This window comes from Neopsephotus bourkii, unplaced genomic scaffold (assembly GCF_033783945.1).
Source record: "Neopsephotus bourkii isolate Nb327-2 ecotype Australia unplaced genomic scaffold, CSIRO-AGI_Nbou_v1 NB_1292, whole genome shotgun sequence".
Classification (NCBI taxonomy): domain Eukaryota; kingdom Metazoa; phylum Chordata; class Aves; order Psittaciformes; family Psittacidae; genus Neopsephotus; species Neopsephotus bourkii.
This window is the reverse complement of record NW_026901776.1, coordinates 9,301,321-9,324,104: the sequence shown is the minus strand read 5'-3', so window position 1 is coordinate 9,324,104 and position 22,784 is coordinate 9,301,321. Positions and strand designations below refer to the sequence as shown.

Below are 22,784 nucleotides of genomic sequence, written 5' to 3'. Positions count from 1 at the left end.
GAGTCACTTTTCATGGGTAGGTCGGCTGCAGCAAGGCTGAGGTTAAAGGGCTGTGTGGGGAGAGTGACACAAATCCGAGGTGGCAGCTGCAGCATGGGAGGGGGAAGTCACTGGCGCTTTGCATGTGATTTGTGTGAAGTGGATCCCCTTCCCACCACCAAGCTCTCCCCAGGTGAACTCCCTTGCAGGGGATCCTTCCCCTCCTGCTGGGCTGAGCTGGAAAGATGGGCACCCTGCAGAGGCAGAAAGGCATGTGAAGCAATAGAAGTGGTAAGTCAAACTGATTTTGAAGTGTCACCTGCATTCAGAGCTATTTAGGTATATTCTGAGGAAACCCCACTGCTTGCGACACTGCAAAGTAACTAGATGAAATCTATGCAGATCCATGAGGAACACAACTGAATAGTTTTGATGTTGGAAGGGGGCACTGAAAGGCAGCCTCATCAATCATTCACAGGCAGGGACTATTGTTTGAGCTTCTATTTTCAGCTTTGATCTCTGTGTTCTGGCTGTTCTTGTGTGAGCCCCAGCAGTCCACTTGGTGCTATTTGCCACACAGAAAGGCAGTGGGAAGCGGCTGGACCAACTGACTTGTTCAGCCAACTGTAGAAACTGCCTGGCTTCTCCCTTTGCCTGCACAGGCAGGACAGAGAACAAGTGTCTCCGTGGTTGAAACGGGTTAAACCATGCACGTGGGAAAAGCAGGCGCCTCCTCGCACCTATCTCTGCTGCCTGCGAGTGGCAGCCACCGCGCCGTTTCCCACAGAGCCTGCGGCTTCAGTCAGCACCCGCTCACGTAACAGCATCCCCTCCAGCTCACCGCCGGTTTGACAAACCCCTCTCCCCCGCCTAGCAGACCCGTCTGCTGCTTAAAGAGCCCCGGCAAACCGGCCAGGGGAGGAGGCAGGTCCGGGGCACACCGGTGATCCAGTGCAGCTCCATTCTCCCTCCTGCACCTGGGCGGCTTCTCTCCTTCCCGGTGCTCCAGAGCGGGATAGGAGAGAGGCGGCCCTTGTCGGGGGGACCAGGCCGGGGCGGGGCGGGGCGGCAGAGGGGGAATCCCGGGCAGGCGGGGCCGGGCGCGGCTGAGTCAGGAGGAGGAGCCGTGGGGCTGGGGCTCAGCCTCAGCGCCGGCCGCCGCTCGCTGCCTTTCCGGCCATGAGCCCCCCGCCCGTGTCGGTGTCGGGGCCGGGGCCGCGGCGGGCGGGCTGCGGGCGCTGAGCGATGTCGCGAGCGGCGGGCGGCGAGTGCCGCAAGGAGGCTGCGGGTTGGGAGGGCGAGGAGGGGCAGTGCGACTCGGGCATCGAGTCACTGCGCTCGCTGCCGGGCGGGAGGGAGACCCCCGCCGCCGCCGAGACCCCCCCCGCCGCCGCCGGGATCCCGCCCGCTGACACCTTTGCCGAGGCCGCTGCTGCTGAGGAGCGGCTCGACTCCAGCTACGGCTCCGGCGCCCTTCCCGAACCCCTGCCCGCGCTGCCGGCCGCCTGCCGCGCCGAGGAGCCGCCGCCCGAGGGGCTCAGCCGGCAGCAGCTGGAAGCTCTCACCTACCTTTCGGAGGATGGAGACACGTGAGTGACCGCGGACCCTGCCCCCCCGGCCAGCCATCCGGCCATCCATCCATCCCTCCTTCATCCATCCCTGCCGGGGCGGCTTGCCAGCCCGGACCCCCCAGCCCTGGGCTTGGCTCCTCGCAGCCAGCCGGCAGCGGGGAGCCGGTGCCTAGAGATAAGCCGGGTTTATCTGCAGTGGTCCCCAGCCCTCTCCCGAGGAGCACCCGTTCTGCCGCGCTGTGAGGTTCTCCATAAGCCCCTGTCCTAGTGCTGAGCATGGATGCTGAGCGCCCTGGCATGGGTTTGGGTGGGTGACCAGTGGGGCATCTGAGCCAGGTCCAGAGAGTGAGCAGGGAGAGGCACTACAGGTGACGTGGCACAGAATGGACCCACTTTGGAAAGTAAAATTCTACTTGCTATGGGGCTGCTAGCAACTGGAGGGGAAAATCAAACCCCCACTCTGTCTCTTCCCCAGACAATGCAGTGTTTCCTCCCCAAGGAAGAAGGCTTGGTTGTATGAGATAGCATGTAAGCAAGAGATTGGCTATGCAGGGCAAGACCTTGAGATGGCTGTGTTAGGGCCAGAGATGCTGCTCAACCGAGCAACCCAAGAACTATTTGTTCTCAGGTGGAAATTGCCTTGCCTTGCCAACCTACCCGCACAGCACAGCTTTCAGCACAGTTGTGACGCATGCCCTGCTACAGGGCTGCCCTCCTGAGCCTCTGTGACGGAGATGAGTGTTTCTTTGCACGAGGGGGGGCTTCCCACATCTGTGATGCCCTCTCGAGGGCAGAGGCATCACACCAGAGTTATTTGGCTTGGCTTCTGGTAACTGCGTGTAGCTAATCACAGCGCTTTCCTGTCATAGGTTCCCTCACCAGAAGGTTTTCAGAATGAGTGCATGGGTGCACATACAGAGCATGAGCAGAGTGTGCTCACAGCTAAGAAGGGCAAAAACTTTGCTCCAGACCCAGGTTGGACTTTAATATCAAGTAGTGGCGCAAGAGGAAGAGAAACTGAGAGGCACTGGCACAAGCAAGCAAATGTCTTCAGTAGAGGCAGCAGCAAGGAGGCTCCGTCCTTGCCTGGCAGAGCACATTGGTTCTGAGGCTGAAGATGAGCTGGGAGCCAGCTGGAGTGTTTACTTCCCGGTTAGGAAGGAGCCCGTGCATCTGCTAATTAGTTCATTAATGCGCGCTGGGGGATCTGCTCCCAGGATTGGCTGGAAGTCTCGCAGCAAGCAAGGTTATCCTAAACCAGCCTCCCACGCTCCCCAGCCAGGCGCCTGGATGGTGCTTCCTAGTCCTGTCCTGTCTGCGGGCTGGCTCCGCGGCTCCTCCGAGTGGAGGAGCTTCACTGCCTTTCCCACCTGTAATAGTAGAGCCAAGGTGCCCACAGGGAGACCCAGGAGTCGTTTAAACTGTGGAAGACAAGCTCTCCGGGCTCATCTGTCACACAGTGCCCAGGGCTCCCTGCTTGCTGTTCTTTGCTGAACTTGGTAGATCTGGCTGCGTGGAGATGCTTTGGCTGCTTGGGGCTGTTCTGTAAGGTAGCTGAGCCCTTTGCTTGTCAGACATGCTTGGAGAGACCTACCACAAGCATCTCATTAACTAGGAAAACATTAATCAGTGGTGCCTTGGTTACTGTAGGCAGGAGAGGCTCTTGGAGAGCTCTCCAAATGGTTGCAGTTGCTCTTCTGTTTTCTCTCACTCACAGTTCAGAACAGGAAATCAGCAAAGAGTGAGGGAAGGAGTGAAAAGTCAGCTGGTGGTGCAGCTCATAGAGCTCTGGGCAGGCCGGGTCTGTGTCAGAGCTGGCTTTCTCGGGATCTGCTCCCAGCGCTGTGAAAAAAAGCCCTATTCTTGTGGTTAGAGTGGCTGTGGATTTCTGCCTCTGCTATTCCTGTCTCTCATCCTGACCCCTGTGGCAGAGGTAGGCGGCTTTTATATTTAGAAATGCTGAACATCCACCACTGGGTTGATGCAAACGGGGACTGAGAACACCCAGCAACTCATTGAGCTGCCTCCGGTTTTGTATTCAAAACCAAGTTGGGGCTGCTAGTAATGCTGAAGTCTATGGAGCAGTTGCTCATCCAGTGACAGAAAGTCCCCAGAGAAAAGGGATCAGATGGCTTCAGGCTGCATCCCTGACATCCAGCCAGATGAACCCATCAAGTTCTTTTCATCTCTGTCAGTGGCGCATTTCCTTGTATGCCTTGCATTAATATCTGCCACAAAACAGCTCCAGGCTGAGAATTAAAATCATGCTATCATTGTATTTCAGGAGACTTGGGCAACAACACTTTCCTGTAATTGTAATTCTGAAAACGCAGTAAGTTCAGGGGTTTTGGCCAAGTAGTTCCTGTGTCCCCAGATGCCCTGGTTGGTACCAAGCAGAGAGGAGCCTGCACAAAGGGAGCTGGCAGGAGTCTTGGCTCTCCATCTGACAAAAATCTCTGCTGTCCATAGCTGCCCCAGGCTTGCCCACCCGTGCTGCTTTGCGGTGTGCCTGTGAGCGTGCTGTGTTTGTCAGCCCAGTGCTTGTTGGGGAAGTATGGGAGGCGGATGAGCATGTGCTCAGGCGGTTGGAGCATCAGCAGAATCCTCCTTGGAAACCTTCCTGCCTGCCTCTGTGGGAGAGGAACGTTAACCCAGGCAGGGTGAAGCAATGGGGCTAAAACGGGCTCTTCCTGTGCTCAGAATTAGAAGGGGTCCTGTTTCTGCAGGAAGGAAATTGGCTAACAAGGGAGGTGGGGGGCTGATGGCCAGTGAAATATGTGGGTGCCGTCTTCCAACAATCATCTGCCCAAGCATCAGCTCGCCTCCCGCCTGCCCACTGCTGCTGGCAGTCCCTCTGCCTCGGGGAAGTCAGAGCTACGGTAGTTGGGCACCAGCACCCCAAGAGAGAGCGGCAGAGCTGGCGTGGCAGGAGAGATCAGGGATGAGGAATGGGGTGAGAGGCAGAACATGGTGGGTGCACTTACGGAGGTGATAGATATCCTGCTTATTCTGTGGCTGGGTAGAGAACAAGGCCTGTGAGCTCAAGCACAGGCAGTTTCCTCCAAGCATCCATCTTTTCCTTGAGAAGCAAGTGGCCCTCCTCCAAGCAGCCATCTCTTCCATGTAAACCAGCTCCTTTTCTGCTGAATGGAGTCCCAGTGGAACTGCTCCACGTGGAAGTGAAGAGAGAGGCTTTCCAGCATGCAGACATGGCTAGTTCTGACCAGGCTGCAGGCAGCTATATTGCTGTGCCCCAGCCTCTGAACAAGCTCACCTCTTGCTAGGCTTCACTGAGGAAACTCTCTTTCCCAGCCTTGCCAGGCAGATGCATGAGTCCAGTGTCCTGGGAAAGGGGTAAGTATGGGATCAGCTCCTCTGAAATGAGATAGATCACCTATTGCATTCCAGCACAAGGGAAAACTTCACCTTTCACTTGGGATTATGGCAGTTCTGCCAGCTCTGGAGAGGCAGAGTCGATTCACCAGGGTGGGAAATTAGGCAGAGCTTTCCACTCTCTAGGACTACATATTCTGTCTTAAACTTCAAAACATGTTTTCCTTTCTGCCCAGGCTGGTCCTTGGGCCATGTGCTAGTTTATGCCATCGGTACCTGATGCATGGTGATGGGCCCCTTGGGCAGCTGGTAGAGCGTGTATAGTCTTGCTCTGAGCTATCTGAGTGTGCCATGCTGCAGAAGGCAGTGCCTCTGCAGAGGGGTGCCTCACAGAGGCTGTGCCTCTGCAGGAGGATGGCTGTCTTCTGCATGGGGATCCATATGCAAAGGAGCATGGTTCCTCTGTGGGGCTGAAGGTTGGGGGACCCCAGCTCAGTCATGAGAGAGAGACCTTGGCCTCTTTCAGATGGAAAATGGGACCGAGCGGTTTTGGTTGGGTGAGTGTTTTGGGGAGGGAGGGGAGCAGAGGAAGCCTGACTTCCTCCTTCCACCAGAGACAAGAGCTGGCCTGTCTGCTGTTAAGAAATCACGTGCCAGTGACTCGTGGGCTGAGATGCCTTAACAAGGGCTTAGGGGACAGTTAATCGAGTAAAACTGGGGCCCCATGGGAGCTGATGTTCTGAGCTCTCCTCCACCGTGATGGTAGGGAAGCGGTCTTCCCCACTGAGCCCTTCCCTGCGTGGGCAGGCACCTTGTGGGCCTACGAGCTGCTCCTCGGCATTCACCAGCGTGTGCCAGTCATAATCCTCCCACCTCATGAGACTCTGTGCTAGAGGTCTTCTTCGTGCAGGGGAACAGAGGTTGCCCCATCCAGGCTGCCTGCTCGAGGCTTGCCCTGCTGAACACTGGTGTTGCTGAACCCCTGGATCCCAGTGTGTGTGACAGCGAAGGAAAACCACTGTGAAAGAAGTAGAGAGCTGGAGAGACACAGTTTCAGGAATGATTAAGAAAAGATGGATGCAGAGAGCAAACCTGGTTGCTGTTTGGGCTGGGAGTCCCTTGGGCTGTTGCTGGCTGCCCAGCAGTCAGATGGCTGTGGTTAGTGGGAAGCAGGGATGCTCTTGTTTTTTCCAGAGGGCCTTTGAAAATCTCCTTTGCCCAGTTGCCAGGGAAATTCAAGTCTGTCAGGCATTGCTCCCTAGCACACTGCTGTTGTAGGGCAGAAAAGAGAATGAGTCCTAATGTGGGGCAGGCCAGAAGGACAGGGGAACCTCCTGTGTCCAGCTCCCTCTTCCTGAACTCTCAGCTCTTCCTCTGTACATGCTCAGGAGTTTGGGGAGCAGGAGAGGGCACAGGCTCCTTCAGGATGCCCCAGAAGCTGCTGGCTGCTGCAGGGATAACATACACACCCTTGGTGTAAGGTGGGTAAGTTCTGGCACAGCCTTCTGAGAGCGTGCAGGCACAGAGGTTTTTTTCCCCCCATTTTGGGTGACTTCAGCCTGGCCTGGAGGAAGTTTCTTCACACTTTCCACCTGCCTTGGTTTGCCTTGGAGCTGGGGAGAGGCACAGGGAGCTTCAGCACAGAGGAAGGGAAGGAATGACTGGAAATTTCCATGTCCTGGGATGCAGAAGCCTGCTGCCTGGCTGTAACGCATCAGTTGCGATGGGAATGGCTTCAGGTCCTTGCACTCTGCAGGCAGGCTTAGCTGCTGCTGGGAAAGGGTTGAGCTCAGCTACATTAACACAGAAAGTTTGATTTTTGTTGGCTTGTGGGGATTTTTAGTACAATGTGGATAAAAGGAGTCAGATGTGCCTGTGCAGGAAGAGAGGCCATGGGGTCTGAGCTGTGCAAGTGGTTACTGGGCACCTCTCAATGAGCTCCATGTGGTACCCTGTGCATCTGGGAGGTGGGAAGCCCCTTTGGTGGGGCAGAGGCAGGGCTTAGGGGGCCCTGAGATATCCTAGACCCACTGCTGGTCTCATTAGAAGAAAATCCTGAGGCAGTGAGGATACTTGCGAGGCTGTAGATGATTGCTGGGCTGTGTTGTACAGGCCCTGGCAAAGTCCAGGCACTGTACTCTTCCAAGAGGCTGTTCTGACCTCAAGATATCTCTGCGTGTACAGAAACTGTAGAAGAACGTATTTGCCTCCTGACGAGTGAGAATGGGAATCTGCTCCGTTTAAAAGGGCCATTAGCTGTGGCATTTTGGGATGTTTGCTGCTTTTGTTGCAATTGTTCATCTTGCTTCTCAGCCATGACCCTCTGGGGTGGGCTGGCCTGCTTTCTGGCTGGGCCCATCCCTGCAGTGATGGTAGTGTGGGACAGACCCCTGTACTGCAGGGAGCAGTCCTCATGCATCTGATGTTTAGTGCTTGTGCAATCCCGGACACGCCATCTGCTCAGAAACTGAGAAGAATGCTCACATGTGTGGGTGCAGAGGCTAGAGGATGTGAGGCCAGGGGTGCCATATGTGGGTGAACAGGGGCACCTTCATCTCCCCACCTCACTGGAAAACAAGACACCCGCAGCCCTCTTGCAGTGCCACCCCTACCAGGCAGCCTCCAGCACCCCTCATTGCCAGCAGACACGCTAGGCCCTCTGCAGAACACCACAGGAAAGTTGGAGTCTGGCTCCACTGCTCCATCAGTTCCCAGCTCTCTCTTTGGTCCCAATAGCAGCAGCCTTCCTCCCGCAGGGAAGGGGAAAGGAAACCTGCACAACGGAAGACCCAGGACTGGAGCAGAGGCTATGGGGATGAGCCTACAGCTGGCTGGGATTTGCTGCTCCCTTGGAGCTGCTGGAGGGCAGCTGGAACGGCTTTTTGGAGCAGGGCAGCATTGCATCGGTATGCAGGGAGGAAGGGAGCCAGGCTGGGCTGGCAGAGGGCTGCAGGGCAGGATGGGGCTGTGCTGGCTGAGCCTGCTGGCAGAGGCTCATGCTGATGGCTGAGGAAGTGGTTAGCAGTGCAGGTTACAGGGCTGCAACAGGAGAGCAGGGTAAGTGTGGAATTCCCCTGCTGTTTTCCTTCTCCCTGGCTCTCCATAATGTTGCTGCTGGGGCCATTTCCTCTCCTGAACAAGTTTTTCATGTGTGAGTTGTTTGCATGATTTCCCACTGCTCCACTCAGCCAAAATGAGGAGCTGGGAGTGAACTATTCCTGCTGCAGACAGGGATCTTATCTAGAAAGGGAGAAAAATGTAGAAAGAGAATACTAGAAAAAAAGCTAATTCTACTGAACGCTGGAGCCCTTGTCCTAGGTGCTTCTGGGGTTAGATACTGAAGGGAGAGACTTCTGAGGGCAAGGTGTCTTGTTCTGCACATAGCGGGGATCTGCATGATCAGATCTGCATGGTCTGCCTCTTTTCTGGAGGGAGAGGAGAGGATAGCTGGAGATCTGCTGGGACTTCCTCAGTTCTGCCTGTGTGTCCAAGCTGGTGTCACCCTTACCCATTCTCCTGCCTCCAGTCCTCAGGTGTGGAAGGTTTTCCTACCAGGCACTTGAGGTCACTCAGAGGCTTGGGAGATGGACAGCGCTATGGGAATGGATGCTTTCCTGTGCCTACGCTAGGACTGCCTTGGGCATGGCATGCTCAGACCTGGGGACATCCTCTCTGCTCCAGCAACATTATCTCTCTGATGATGGGTAGATCGCCTTGTGCCAGGGATGCCCTGTGCCTTTGCAGTTCAGAGCACTAATGAGACCGCTTGTGCCAGGATGGAGCTGGTGAGCAGGTGGCAAAGCTGAGAGCAAGCCCAGCCGTCTGTACTCTTAGGCTGAGCACATTTCCCTTGCCCACAGCTCCTCCATCCACAGCCCTTTCCAAGCTCATGTTTGTCCTTTCCAAAAGTCGCCGCTGGGCACCCACCCCACAGCTGCAGGCAGGAGCATGGGGAGCTGGCAAGCAGAGAAGGCAGAGGTGTGCAGGCAGCTGAGAGAGGGTCTGAGCATGGAGGGGTGGAGGGTTTATCCTGGCAAAGGCACGTGGCTGGGTGAGGAGTGGTGCCTGGCAGCGAGCAGGTGTCTCTCCATCACCGTGCCCTGGCTCTGAGGCTCAGCTGTGAGTGCTGTGTGCCTGCATGCAGCAGCTGGATTGCACACTGCCGTGACAGAGAGATGTGTGCATGCAGCCTTGGCCAGAAGAAAGTGGAGATTGGCACGATGCCTGCAGCTCAGGGCTCCCAGGGGCAGGAGGTTTCCCGGGTTAGCTGGAGGCAATCCCGATTCTGGGTTGACATCAGCAGCCTGTGGCACAGAGGGTACACGTGCTCTTGGTGCGCTCATCCCAGGTGTCCTCGCCGTGATTCCGAGTAGCTCACGGCTCTTGCAGCCATTTCAGGAAGTTGAGGGCTGTCAATTAAGAGAGGGGGGAACGAATGCAGAAATGAAAGCACAGGAGGAGGCTGCACCCGGGCAGAGAATGAAGAAGGAAGGGTGAAAGCAATCCTTTGAAGCAGGCACATCCTAGCTTTGGGGTGAAAGCCTGAGCTCTGGGTGGCTGGGGATGCTCAACCCCATTGCCTCCACAGCATAGATCCCAAACTTGCTCAGCCCTGAGTGTCTGCTGCCTTGTTGAGCTGCAAAGTCACCCAAGCCAGGAAGAGCTGCCTGGGGTTTCTCCGTCCCCTGGTTGACTGCCCCACTTGTCCCCATGTGATGGTGTGGTGTGCTGTGGGTAGTAGCAGAGGGGTCGGGGATTCCTGGGCAGGTTGGGGCTGGCTGTGGTGGGGAGAGACCCCCGGCTCTGCTCTTTCCCCTAGGAGCCCAGCACGGCTCTGGAAAGTGAAAGCAGCAGAGGTTTAAAGTTCAAGGGCAGTTGCCTTGGGAAGTCCCCTGCCTGAGCAGTTCTATCTCTTCCGTACCTAAAGAAGGCACATCCCGTGGCCTTCTGCATGGGGTGCCTGGGAACGAGTGTGGAGAAACAGGGACTGTCCCTGCAAGCGGGCAAAAGACACCTTGGTGCAGGTGCCACTGTGGGGACCAGAGGCCTGATACAAAGCCCACAGGGAATCTCCCTGCCTGGATCATACCCAGGCAAGAGCCTGCCAGCGGGAGGGGTGGTGTTAGAGCTGTTTCTGCAGCTCTGCCCCTTGCTCTTGCCCTGTGTACCCTGGCCTGGGCCCCTTGGCTGTGCCTCTGCCCCTGCTTACAGCCCCCTCCCCTGCCCCAGGAGCACTGACAGTGGGGATGCACCCCGTGGTGGTGCAGTGGCAAATATGAGTGGTCTCTCCTTCCATTGGGGAGTTCCCTGCTGCAGCATGACCCGGGGCTTCCCCAGGGACAAAGCCTCTCCTGCTGGCCACAGCTTTTCCCCATGATGGCAGAGCAAAGAGGAACCAGCCTTGTTTTATCACCAAAAATGGGGCTTAACTCTGGGGGACTGGCCTCTGGGTTTCTCAGCACAGTCATGTCCCCTGGCAGCTGGTGAGAAGGCAGCCCCACTTCTTCACTGCAACACTTTGGGGCCAGGTCTTCCCCTCCTGCCTGTGAGGGATGCTGTCCATCTCTCACTGCAGGTGCCATCCCAGAGCTGGGCTGTATGGTGAGCCGGGTGTCTTGCTGGGGCTGGCACAGCTCTTGCCCTCCATCCATCAGCCCCTGTTTGCCTTCACCAAGCAGCATGAGTGGAAGGAGCCTGCTTAGAGCCTGGGTTTCACTTTGGAGCTGACATCTGACAGAGATAAAAGCTACACAGCGCAGTGGCGAGTGGCTGGGATTGGTCCCCCCTTCCAGGGAGGCCTGGGAGTGCAGCAGGTCATCGGAGGGGCTGGAAATTCCCTCTTGGCTCTGCCTCTGTTATGGTCTCACTTCTGTTCTGAGTGCACAGCGGCTGGCTTCAGACCCGGCTGGAAACAAAGCCTTTCCTTGCGCTGGGGAACTCCAGGCTGCCTGGCCACCCCATGGCTGTGGGGACCATGGTGCTGAGGAGCAGGACTGCGTGCTGGCCACCCAACTCTGATGGCCCCAGTGTCCCTGTGCACTCTCTGGCTCCATGCCAGCACTGCCACAGCAGGGCTGGAAGGGAAGGATATGGGGTAGAGAAGAGGAAATCGGTGTGGGCCGGCAGCGTGGCTGGCATGGGGGCTGTACCCTGCAGGTGATCTGGGGGGGTGCCAGGCTCCTGCCCAACGTTGGCCGCCTGCCTGCACGAGGGGAAAGCGGAAGCGCAGCTCCCAGCTGGCAGCGGCTTACTAGCATTCCCCAGGCAGCAGCCAGAGCCCATATCTCCCTCTGCAGCTGCCAAACCCAGCCCTTAGGCTCTGGGAAACACATCCCAGGCTTTTCATACCTGCATCAGTTAGAGGCCTGGCTTTGGTCTGTGCATGCTGTGAGGTGTGAGGGAGGACTCAGCATGAACAAGAAGGTCTGTTCCCCATGTAGATCAGAGTGAAGGACTGCCCTGGGGAGCCTCAGGCCACATTCCTGTCTTGACCTGCTGCTGAGCTTCCCCAGGGAAAGGGCAGGATGGAGGAGCTCCAAGCTGGTGACAAGGGAAGGGGACTGGGGAAGGTGCTTAGATCACTGCTCCATGCAGCAGTGGAGGATATCTGCTTCTGAGCACAGCACTTGGGACTTATTTTTCTTTCCCCCCCCCATTCCTGTTCCCTCCATAGGTTGGTTCACCTGGCCATTATCCACTGCGTCCCAGCTGTGGCACTCTGCTGTATCGCTCATCTGCCCAGGGAGGTGCTGGAGATTCAAAATGATCTTTTCCAGGTATGAGGATGTGATAGGCAGAAGATGGGAGGAAGGTGGGCCCTCCCTCGATAGATGCCCAGTCTGCCTCCAGGCCCCCAAACCTGATTCCTCCAGAGCATGGTGAACATCCCATGTGAGCAGCCCCTTTTCAGGGAGGGGAAGAAAGGTATGGGAGATACCCTGAGAAAGACGTGTGACAGCTCCCAACAGCACAGGGTGAAGTGGTCCTTTACAAGGCCTAGGACATTTCAGACTGCCCTGGAGGGTGCAGCAAGCGTGGCTTGAACGTGGCAGGGTAGATAACCTGGGAGAGTGAGATGGTGATCCCTGAGCTGAGGCCCGGGGGGGAGCAGCAAGCTGTTTGCACTGCCCTAGTGTTAGCCACGCTTAGTGCCGGGACAGGGATGGATGGGCTCCTGCTTGGCAGCATGCCCGTGCCACCAGGCTGGCTCCTGTAGGCTGGTGTGTCTCATCCCGCCTGGTGTCCTGCAGGGCATTCCCCCCTTCCCTGACTTCTGTCCCCACCTCCTCTCTAGACCCCGCTGCACCTCGCCGTGTACCTGGAGCAGCCCTGTGTGATCCAGGCACTGATCCACAAGGGAGTGAACCCCGGGCTGCAGGACCGCAACGGCAACACGCCGCTGCACCTAGCCTGCGAGCAGCAGCACATGCAGTGCGCCCAGCAGCTGCTGCAGGGCACGGCCCCGCCGCAGGGCACCCCACAGCCCCATGGGCACCACCACAACCTGCAGCTCCAGAACTGGCAAGGTGAGACCCACAGGCAGCCCGGTGTGGAACCAGTGGCTGGGTTGGGGCACAGACCATGAGCTGTGTATGCAGGGATCTGGGAGTGCAGCAGAGTGGGCACGTGGATGGGGCTGGTATGCCTCAGGGTGGATTGGGCTGACTGTGGTTCTCTCTCCTGCCTCCCCATCCCAGGCTTGGCCTGTCTGCACATCAGCACCTTGAAGGGGAACATCCCGATGATGTCTTTGCTGCTGGAGAGCGGTGCCAACATCGATGTTCAGGTAAGGCTGGGCACGGTGCGATGTTTGGGCAAGGCTGAGCATGGTTCATGGCTCCCTTGAGCACTCCCTCCAGCTTCCGGGCAGGCACTGCTGTGAGAATGGCAGGCACTGGATTCTGGGGGAGCAGAAAGAAAAGGTCCTTGAGGGGCTGTTGGGTGCTGTGACAGCAGTCAGGGTGAGGACTCCCTCCTCTGCACCCTGTGAAGGGGGTGCTATGGGACCCATCTGATGGGACCCTGCACTCACACCCTTGTGGTTGCAGGAGGGCACAAGTGGGAAGACCCCATTGCACTTGGCCGTGGAGTGCCACAACCACAGGGCTGTGCAGTTCCTGCTGCACCATGGGGCATACGTGGACGCACAGATGTACAATGGGTGCACCCCACTCCACCTCGCTGTGGGTCGCAAGGATGCTGCCATTGCCGCCATGCTCTCGCACTGTGGGGCTGACACTCTGCTGAGGAACATGGAGGATGAGACAGCCCAGGACCTCGCTGATGGCAACGATGATGTGAGTCCATGTGTGGGGAGGCCTCTGGCTCTGCAATTGTGTTGGGGGGAAGCTCCTCAGAGGAGTTTCTAGTTGTGCCTGTCCTCCCTTATAGGGTGCAGGCATTGGCTCGGATGTGCTTGGGGTGGCTGCCTGCTGCCTCAAGCCTTGGGGGAATGCCCATAAAGGGTTTCTTGACACTTCCCCAGCGAGGTGGGAGGCTTTAGGACTTGAGGGGGGGACTTGGGTCTGGGCCCCTACCCCAGCTCTGTGGACACACCACCTTAGATCTTTATACATCCACACCTTGGCCTTTGCAGCTCCTCGCCTTGCTGCCCTTCGATGACCTGAAGATATCAGGGAAGCCTGTGGTGTGCTCTGAATGAGCGGCTGGACTCCTTTGGCCTGTTGGGCTGTCTCCTTGCCCTGTGCTGCTGCCTCCTGGGACCTTGTCTGCCTGCAGTTCAGTGGGAGCAGCACCACTGTGGGACACAGTGAGCTCTCCTCTTTGGAAAAGTTTTGTTGTCCTCAGGCTGCCTTCCCAGAGGGAAGAAGGCAGCACTATGAGCACTACACAGGGGGGGCTTTTCCTTGAGTATTTATGCCCAGCAGCAGGACTGAACAGGAGTCTCAAAGTTACACAGGGAAGGAGCAGGAGACGACTTCTTTTCATGCTACATGGTGGACAGAGCATCCTCTGGCATACCCCCAAACGCCATCAGAGTAAGCATGGGGTGAGGTGAATGAACACTCACTCTAATAAACGTTTGTTCTTGCTGTGGGCACCTGAGGTCTCATGTGATCAAACCCATGCTGCTCCCCCGCAGCATCAAGAGGCTGAGCATCACCCTGGGGGCCGGGCACAGGGTTGCAGGGGCTTCCCCAGCCCGCCGGCTCCCTCTGGGCCTTTGCACAGCACAAGGTGAGTGGGAAGACAGGGGCTTCCCCGCTTGCAAAGCCTTTCCGGTGCTCAAGGCTGAGGCTGGGGGATCCCAGCCTGGTGCTCCATTCCTGTGCTGTACTGCCGAGCTTCGGGGCTGAAGAAAGAGCATAGGAGATGCTGGAAGACCAGGTTGTGGATCCCTGCTTCTGCTGTTGTGCGTGACATCTTGCTGCCTTGTTGTGCTGTGGTTTCCTCTTGTGTGGAGGACACAAAGATCCTGCCCCATCTCCTGGCTTGGGAGGGTGTTAAAAAACTTGGGCCATGGGTCTTCCCTGGGTTTTAGCTTCCCTCAGGCTGAGAGGGGAGGAGATGGCAGGGTTATTTCCACATCCCTGTTGAAGTTCAGCTCGCTCCCCTTCCCTGCCTCCTCTCCAAGCCGGAGAAGCATATGTGAGGCATTAAGGAACCAGCAGCCAAAGGTGCTGGGGGAATGAAGACACTGAGTGTGCCTGACCCTACCTCAGCCAGTGAATTCCCCACTTGATGCCTGGGAGCAGCTGCTAGGGGTTGGGGCAATTCCTGGGTGGCGCAATCGCATAAGATGCTCTGGAGTGAGCAGTGTGCTGTTGTTGCCTTCCTCCCTTCGTGGGAAGACAAATAGTAAGGGAATGCTGTCAGGGATGCAGCACAGGCTCCCTGCAGACCTCGCTGTGGCTGGCCCAGTCTCCTCAGCACCCCTGGGCTGGATTGTTCTGTTTCTTTTGACTCTTTGCCTCTCAGCCCTGCTCTCAATGAGCCGTGTTCTGCTCATGGGCCTTAGCCAGTGCCTGCCAGGAGCTGGTGCCACCTTCACAGGGAATGTGGGGCACTCCTGGGAGTGATGGGTGCTGCTGGGCAGTGGCATGGTGAGGTTGCAGCTGGTGGGAAGGGGAGGAAAGAGGCAGAAGCCAGTGATCTGCACTGTTCTTGCCACTGTTTCCAAACAAAATGAGGGTGGGTTTTTTTGAACATGTCTTGTAAAACGTTACTGGTGTCCGCCTGAGGGCGGCAGCCGGCCCTGCGGCCTCCCCGGGCGCTGCCCGAGGCAGCGGTGTGTGCCTGGGGCAGGGCCAGGGCCAGGGCCGGCTCTCGGCACTTTCACCGTTCTGATGGCCGGCCTGGGGACAGGGCCTCCCGGGCCCTCTGGCCTCTCCGCCCCCTGTTCCGCTGTTCACGGGCCGCTCCTGCCGGCAAGACCCAGCTCGGCCGGACTCTGCAGGGGCCGCGGCGGCGATCCTCCGGAGCGGCAGGGGGCGCTGTGAGCCGACGCTGCTCACCCACAGGGCGGGTGTTCCGCCACCGCTGCTGCCGCCGCCGGGAGCGGAGCCCAGGGGAGCCGGCCGGGAGTGGGGCCGGGGCCGGGCGCAAGGTGGGTAGCGAGCTGGGGTGGGCGCGGAGGGCGGGTCGGGCTGCGGACGGCAGCAGTGCCCCGCTCGGCAAGGGGGCAAGGGTGGGAGAGGGCTGCCGGCCCGTTCGCTGAGGACGTGGCTGCCGAGCCGGGAGGTGTCCCCGAGGCGCCGCTCGTCCCGCACCCAGAGGCTGTCTCTGCACGGGCTCCCGGGGCCGGAATCCCGTACGCTTCTTACTTGGCGGACACCCTCGGGGCCCGGCCTGCCGCTGGGGAGCCCCTGGGAGCAGCCGGCGGGAAGCGGCAGCCCGACCGCCGAGGCAAGGGTACCCCTGCTGCCCGGCTCTGTGAGCGGGGGCCGTGGGCTGCCACGCTCTAGGCTTGCGTTTGGGCTGAGCCCTTGGAGGCGCTGGAGTTGAGCTGAGGAGAGGGGCTGCAGGCAGGGACTGTATTCAGACCTCTGGCCCAGGACCCGGACTGTGCACCGCAGGCAGAGGGCTGTGGCCCAGGTCGGCGCCGAAGCCGTGCGTTCCGCACTGCCCCTCCTGTGCCCAGGGGAACAGTACCCGAGTCTGTTGTCTCGGCTCCCTGGCCCCAGACTGAGGCTCCTTTCATGCCTCAGAGTGCCGCCTGCTTGCCGTGAGCGGCGCCCCCCCCCCCCTTTCTACCTGTAACACTGGCGTCCCTGTTCCTTCCCAGCCTCGGTGGGGAGGGCAGCCCTGCTGCACTGAGTCATCTCTCGGGGCCTGGGAATTGCTAGCGTAGGCATAGAGAGAGCCATTGTCCCTCATAGCCTCCTCTTCACTGTCGCTGTGGGAGAGCAGAGCTGGTTCTCCTGCCATGGCCATGCTGAGGGGGCCGGCGGGGTAACAGCAGGCACAGTCGTGCTGAGCAAAGCTGGCTGGCTTTCAGTCCCTGTCAGGTTGAAGGGAGTCGTGGCCCATGGTAGCAACCAATCCTGCCATTATGTCTGACTTCTGCAAAAGCAAACAGCGTTTCTGCACACGAAGAGGGCTGCTGCCATCAACCAGCGTTACTTAATACAGGCAAACCCAGCTGCATGTGGGCAACTTCAGCCTCAGGTGTCTGCACCCAACCCTGTTGTTGCATCCTGCAGTGATGCTCCTGCAGCAGGAGAGATGATGGGTGGAGGTGTCAATCTGCCTTTTCTGCGGGGGAGAGCAGGGGGAGGGATTGGGAACAGGCACAGAAACCCACCCACAGCTGTTTGTACTTCCCCACAGGCTGGGAATTTCTGGGTCCTTAAGCCAGAGAAGGGAGATTTCAGGGTGAAACACGAGCCTCGGCTTAGGTCAGGTTGTTGGGCTCTGGGAGCCTGGCCACAGCAACTGAGGATAAGAAAAGCCCATGAGGCCTTTCCTAAGGTGACAGGGTGTTTATGGGGAGGATTTGTGCATGAAATGATGGGGGACTTTCTTGCCTTTAAAGTTCTGAGTTTCTTCATCTGTGAGTTTCATGTGGGGGCTACCATATGTCACAGCACTATTGTACTGGGGCCAGGTACACCCCTAAACTGGGCCTAAATTCCTTTGACTTGCTTGTTTTTGGGGGAGAGGGGATTAACATCTCTGGCCCTTTTCTGTCACAGGAACTCAGTGTCTCTGATGTGTGTTTATGTAGCCAGCCCCACAGCACCCTCACCTGGCCCTCAAGGTGATCTGGAGGCTTTCTCTACTGAGAAAATTGGGGCAGGGATGGAGCATGGACCAAGGAAACCTCACACCCTGATGCAGGAAGTAGCAGATCGCTTTGCAAGGGGGAGGGATGCACATGTGGCCTTGGGTGTAGGGATTTCTTGCCTGCTTGCTCATTTTGTTGTGTACGTGGTGCTCTAGTTCTTTGTGGGGCCCCTGAATATCACAGGTTTGCCTCTGTGAGGGAGGGTACAGCAGAGGGAAGAACTCCTTCAGGGAATTTTAAAGCTGGCTAGGTCACCTGCTAGGGCTATAGCTGAAGAATATCAGCTATGCCTTATCAGATAGCCCTGGTAAAGTCCCAACCAGGCAGCTGGCAGGAAAGCTCCTTCGCAGCCTTGCTCTCTGGCTGTGTCCTGCCGCGTGGTTGACCCTGGTAGTTTCCTCTGGGCTGCGGGGAATGCCTTGGCAGCTCTCTGCCAGGGCTGTGTGGGGTGGTGGGGGAGGCTGACAGCCTGAGCCCTCCCTGCTCTCCTCCACTCACCTGCACAGCTGGAGGGGAAAGCTCTGAGGTGTTCACTGGCCACAGGCTTGAAACATGAGCTGTAAGTAGGAGTCATTTTTTCCATTCAATGACCTTTACTTTCTTCCAGCTGGGAGCTGTGCTAAAGTTTAACCTAAAACGGCGAGGTGCAAGGTGCTTCTTGCGTTTGGAGGAAGGGCGTTGTCAGAATCTGATGGTTAACAACAGTGTTCAAACAATCTCTCCAGTGCTGGAAACTGAAGTTTCCAAGTCCACGTGTTCCTAACCCAGAGCAAACACCCTTAACAGAAGCACTTATAAATGTGTGGCATATGCTCTTCAACTTCAGAGAGCTTTTCCCACTCCATGTGCTGCCTTCCTCACTGCTGTTGCTGGGGTAGTATTTGGGTGCTGGTGGGGAGCAGGCTGGGCAGCAGGGGGTGCGGGCAGGCAGAGTGGAGCTGACCAGGCACTAGCAGCCCATCGGCTGCCTCTTTCTCTGCACAGATTTTGCCTTCCCCTTGCACTGGCTTCCCTCCCTACGATGGCTACTGGTGAAGAGATCGTCCCTGCCCTGCAGGACTCCTGGGGCGACTTCTGGCTCTTCCGTTTCTTTGTTAATGCTGCTGGCTACGCAAGTATTGTGGTGCCGGGATTTCTCCTCATCCAGTACTTCAAGAGAAGGAATTACCTGGAGACAGGTAATGGCAGGAGCTTCCCTTCCACATCCTGCCTCTGAGTTCTCTGCACCCCCTTGGTCAACACTGTTCAGTGCTGACAGGTTGTTTCCCCAACCTCCTTTGTCAGACCAGGCTTGAACAGAGATGCATCCCAGAGGTGTCTCAGTAAAGAGGGAGGCTTCACCTCTCAAGCTGGTGCAGCTTGTGGTGCCCAAGGCTCTGGTTAACTCTTGTCTCTGTGTTTCCCTACCCTGTTCAGGCCGAGGCATTTGCTTCCCTGTCATCAAATCGTGTGTGTTCGGCTCTGAGGTGAAGTCTGTACACCAGGAGGATGGCTCCCTGCCACCCCGAGCAGAGCCCACAGAGTCCTCTACAGCACGACAGGTCTTCAAGCTGCTCTTCTGTGCTGCTGGTCTACAGGTAGGGGCCCCATGAGTGGCCATTCCTCTCTGGGGGGAGGGCGTGGGCAGCAGGCTTGTGGCCATCAGTTCTTTGAAAAGCAAGGATGCAAGTGCTGCCCTTGACTGGGCCAGGGTTGGACGCTGGGACACAGCCTCTCAACCAGGGTAGTCCACCAGAGGTGCTGTATCATCTCTAAGGGCTGTGGAGGTCCATTTAAACTGGTGTAATCTGGGCTGAGACTACTGGGAAAACTGGCAGGACCTGCTGCAGGGAGCTGGCACCGAACCTGCCGCAATGCATGGCTAATTATTCCTGATTCTGTTGGTCTGGTTCAACAGGGAGCTTACAGTGTAACGGCTCACAGTACACCCGGATGTTTGTTCTGAGGGCTTCTCTCCCCTTGAAGAGGCTGTAAACTGAGCAGGTTTTGTGTGGGGCAGGATGTTGCCGGTTGTAACCAGACAGGACACTGGGTTCCCTCAGAGGGGTGGAGTGGGAGGTGGCCCCATCTCCCAGGGTCACATTGCCACGCAGAGGGTGAGACAACGCTGGGGCAAGCAAGGATCTCCTGGGGTCTGTTCTTTCTGCAACTGCTTGCAGCTGCCCTTTGTGAGTCCTGACTGTCCCTGTGCTCCTCCTGCTTTGCAGGCCTCCTACCTCACATGGGGCGTCCTGCAGGAGCGTGTGATGACGAGAACTTATGGTGCCACTGAAACAGAACCCGGTGAGAAGTTCAAGGACTCCCAGTTCCTTGTGTTCATGAACCGCATCCTGGCCTTTACGGTGGCTGGTCTGTACTGTGCCCTGACCAAGCAGCCGCGCCATGGAGCTCCCATGTACAAATACTCCTTTGCCTCCCTCTCCAACATCCTCAGCAGCTGGTGCCAGTATGAGGCACTCAAATACATCAGCTTCCCCACCCAAGTGCTGGCCAAGGCCTCCAAAGTGATCCCAGTGATGATGATGGGCAAACTGGTGTCACGCAAGAGTTATGAGTACTGGGAGTACCTGACTGCTGCCCTCATCTCTGTGGGGGTCAGCATGTTCCTGCTCTCCAGTGCTCCCAACAGACACCTGTCCACTGTTACCACTTTCTCAGGCATAATCCTGCTGGCTGGCTACATTATCTTTGACAGCTTCACCTCCAACTGGCAGGATGCCCTCTTTGCCTACAAGATGTCTCCTGTGCAGATGATGTTTGGTGTCAACGTCTTCTCCTGCCTCTTCACGGTGGGCTCGCTCTTGGAGCAGGGTGCCTTGCTGGAGTCAGTTCGCTTCATGTCCCGGCACTCGGAGTTCACGGCCCACGCTGTTCTGCTCTCTGTGTGCTCCGCCTGCGGCCAGCTCTTCATCTTCTACACCATCAACCAGTTCGGGGCCGCTGTCTTCACCATCATCATGACACTGCGCCAGGCCTTTGCCATCCTCCTCTCCTGCCTCATCTACGGGCACACTGTCACTGTTGTGGGTGGGCTGGGCGTAGCTGTTGTCTTCATGGCCCTCTTCCTCCGTGTCTATGCCCGCAGCCGCATGAAGAAGCGCAGTAAGAAGCTCCCGCCAGGCGAGACCCCTGTGCAAAAGGTCTAAGGAGCTGGGGCCATGGTGTTTTAAGCCGTGCCTGCTGTCCTGCCTCTGCCTTGGGATACTTGCTTGATTTCTGAGAACCCACTGAGGAGCAGGGTGGGGTATGGATAGGCTGGACCAGTGACTTACTTTTCCACCTGCTTTTCCTGGGGAAGGGGCTGAAACAAGCCCAGGGAATGCTTTGGGCTGCCACAGCTCCAAACCTTTCCATTTGCCTTAATAGGTCAAAGACTTTCAGGCAAGGCATGGGCCTGGGGGCTCACATCCTGGGGGAGAGCCAGCATGAGGCTGCTGGTACTCCTGCCCCACCTCTGTCTTGTGGCTTCTCCAAAGTCACTGATGAACAAGGGAGCTCTTTTCCCTGGCACCGTCTTGCCTCTGGCTAATGCTCCTCCATTTCTGTCACTGCTACAGAGTTCAATTGGAGGAAAGGGCAAGCAGAACACTAGCTTTCTTTTTCAAACAACTCCATGTGAGTCAAGTCCCAACCTGAGCCTGTCTGAAGGCAGGTGAGGTGCTCCAGGTAGGACAAGCATAGTTAGGGAAGGACTCCCAGCCTGTCCTATCCCAGGCCTGGCTCTGCTCTCAGAGAGCACTCCGCAGTGCAAGCCAGTACATCCCTGATTGGTTTTCTCAGTTCCTTACCCCTGCTCTGAGCCACTTTTCTCCGCACCCCTTAGCCCAGGCTGGCCGGTACAGTTCTCCAGGCTTGCTGAGTTGTTCTAGTTTGCTTTTTGGTTACATCTGCTGCTGTCACAGGCCAAAGGCTGCGCTGCCCAGAAGCCCCAGCATCACCTCGGGGTGCCTTAGTGCCACAGGTTCTGGGCTTTGCAGTTGCCATTCAGAGAAGCACAAACAGCCCCTCTTCTTCCTGCCAGCTGGAGGCACCAGGCCCAGCTTTCTTGGGGCCTGGCCAGAGCCCCACTGTGCCTGGGGGGCTGAGCAGTGGGGCAGAACTTGCTTGCGGTGCCTTGCTTCTGCTCCACAGGCAGCAGGGGATGAGCAAGTTGGGCACCTGCTTCCCCAGGCAGCAAGGGATGGAGCAGTGGAAGCTGCTCTTCCCCAGGAGCCTGGGTTTTACTGGTTAACCCTTTTCTCCTCAACACAACCTGACTGAAAAGCCAGCAGGTTTTGGTACTTTTGAAAGGCAACTTTTTTCTCATTTTATTAAATTAAAAATATGCTGCATATAGTGCCCTGGGGGTACATGTTCTTTTTATATTTTTTTTTCTAGCTACCTCAAAGGAGGGGAGAGACTTCCAACCACTTCATGTGTCCCCCCTCAATAGTCTCCTCAGGACAGCAAATCTGCCTGCTCTTTCCAAACACAGGTGCCTCTGCCCAGGCAGGTATCAGATGGGGTTGGATCTAAAGCTGCAAGGCCTGACATGAGATCTTTGCACACATGACTGAGGAGCAGAGCCAGGTTTGGACCACTGCTTATGCCGGTGGGGAGGTGGAGGAGCTTTTAGCCTGGCTCTGGTTTGGCTCCAGGATTTCCTGCATGGTGCAGCTTGGGCAGCCCCAGAGGATAGCTACAGCCCATGTACCTAGAGAGGGTGGTGCAGAGGCCTGAGTCTCCAGTGCTGGAGCAAGGCCTGGAGGAACCTATCATTTACAAGGTGCATCTGCACCAAGACAAGCTCCACAGGCCCCCCCACCAGAGCCAGTGGAGGCTTGGGGTGTAGATGGTACACTCTGCTGATGTATGAGGAGACCTGGTGAAAACCCTTAGCTGTAGGCCTACGGAATCCAGTCATAGTGAGGTCTTGGGTCAGAAACAGACCCTGGCCTAACAACTGGAGAAAGGGGAGACCTGGGTGAGGGCTAGAAGAGGAGGAGACTAGGGCCAGGAGCTGCTTACCACAGTGCTGTGCCAGCAGGGGTACCGGAGGTTTCACCTGTGCTCCTTTCCTAGCTCCAAGCTCTTGAAAGTGCCTGTGTAGCCTCCCAGCCCTTCATCCTGCCTCTGCAAATGCCACCCCAAACATCTGCCCCACTGCCTGCTGACAGACTGAAAATGGAAGTTTTACTTCAGTCAAAAGAAGAGGGGAGAAGAAAAAAAAATAAAAATGTTGTGTGCCAGGTTGGAATGGGATCTCTCTAATGCAAGTGTAGAGTTGAAGAGAAAACAGTATGAAACAAAACCCCAAACAAGTCAAAAATAATGGACTTCCATAGAATGGTTGGGGTTGGAAGGCACCTTAAAGCTCATCCTGTTCCAGTCCCCTGCCACAAGCAGGGACGTCTTCTGCTAGACCAGGTTGATCAGCGCCCTGTCCAGCCGGGCCTTGAACACTGCCAGGGATGGGGCATGACTTTACTGATTTGATACTTGGCAAAACTTTCCTATCGAGACAGAAACCTCTTTCAGACACTTTCCCCCCTCCTCTCCTGAGGGAGATAAACCCATGCTGAAGGCATTTGCCAGCTCAGCCCAGCACTGCCCTAGCACCCTGACAGCTAGCCACACAGGCAGCACAGCACCTTGGTGTGCAGCAAGAGACTCCA

At 57.1% G+C, this 22,784-nt stretch overlaps 2 protein-coding genes across 2 annotated transcripts; both read left to right on the top strand.

Moving 5' to 3' along the window:
* The first annotated feature begins 1,108 nt into the window (after positions 1-1,108).
* On the top strand, positions 1,109-13,944 carry NFKBIE (NFKB inhibitor epsilon). The gene is made up of 6 exons (XM_061365961.1): positions 1,109-1,568; positions 11,557-11,659; positions 12,178-12,409; positions 12,581-12,669; positions 12,932-13,180; positions 13,480-13,944. The coding sequence occupies exons 1-6, from the start codon at positions 1,225-1,227 to the stop codon at positions 13,543-13,545; spliced, it is 1,083 nt and encodes a 360-aa protein (XP_061221945.1). The 5' UTR covers positions 1,109-1,224; the 3' UTR covers positions 13,546-13,944.
* Positions 13,945-17,735: 3,791 nt separating this feature from the next.
* On the top strand, positions 17,736-21,468 carry SLC35B2 (solute carrier family 35 member B2). The gene is made up of 4 exons (XM_061365960.1): positions 17,736-18,004; positions 18,115-18,308; positions 18,547-18,707; positions 19,338-21,468. The coding sequence occupies exons 1-4, from the start codon at positions 17,940-17,942 to the stop codon at positions 20,274-20,276; spliced, it is 1,359 nt and encodes a 452-aa protein (XP_061221944.1). The 5' UTR covers positions 17,736-17,939; the 3' UTR covers positions 20,277-21,468.
* Positions 21,469-22,784: the final 1,316 nt, after the last annotated feature.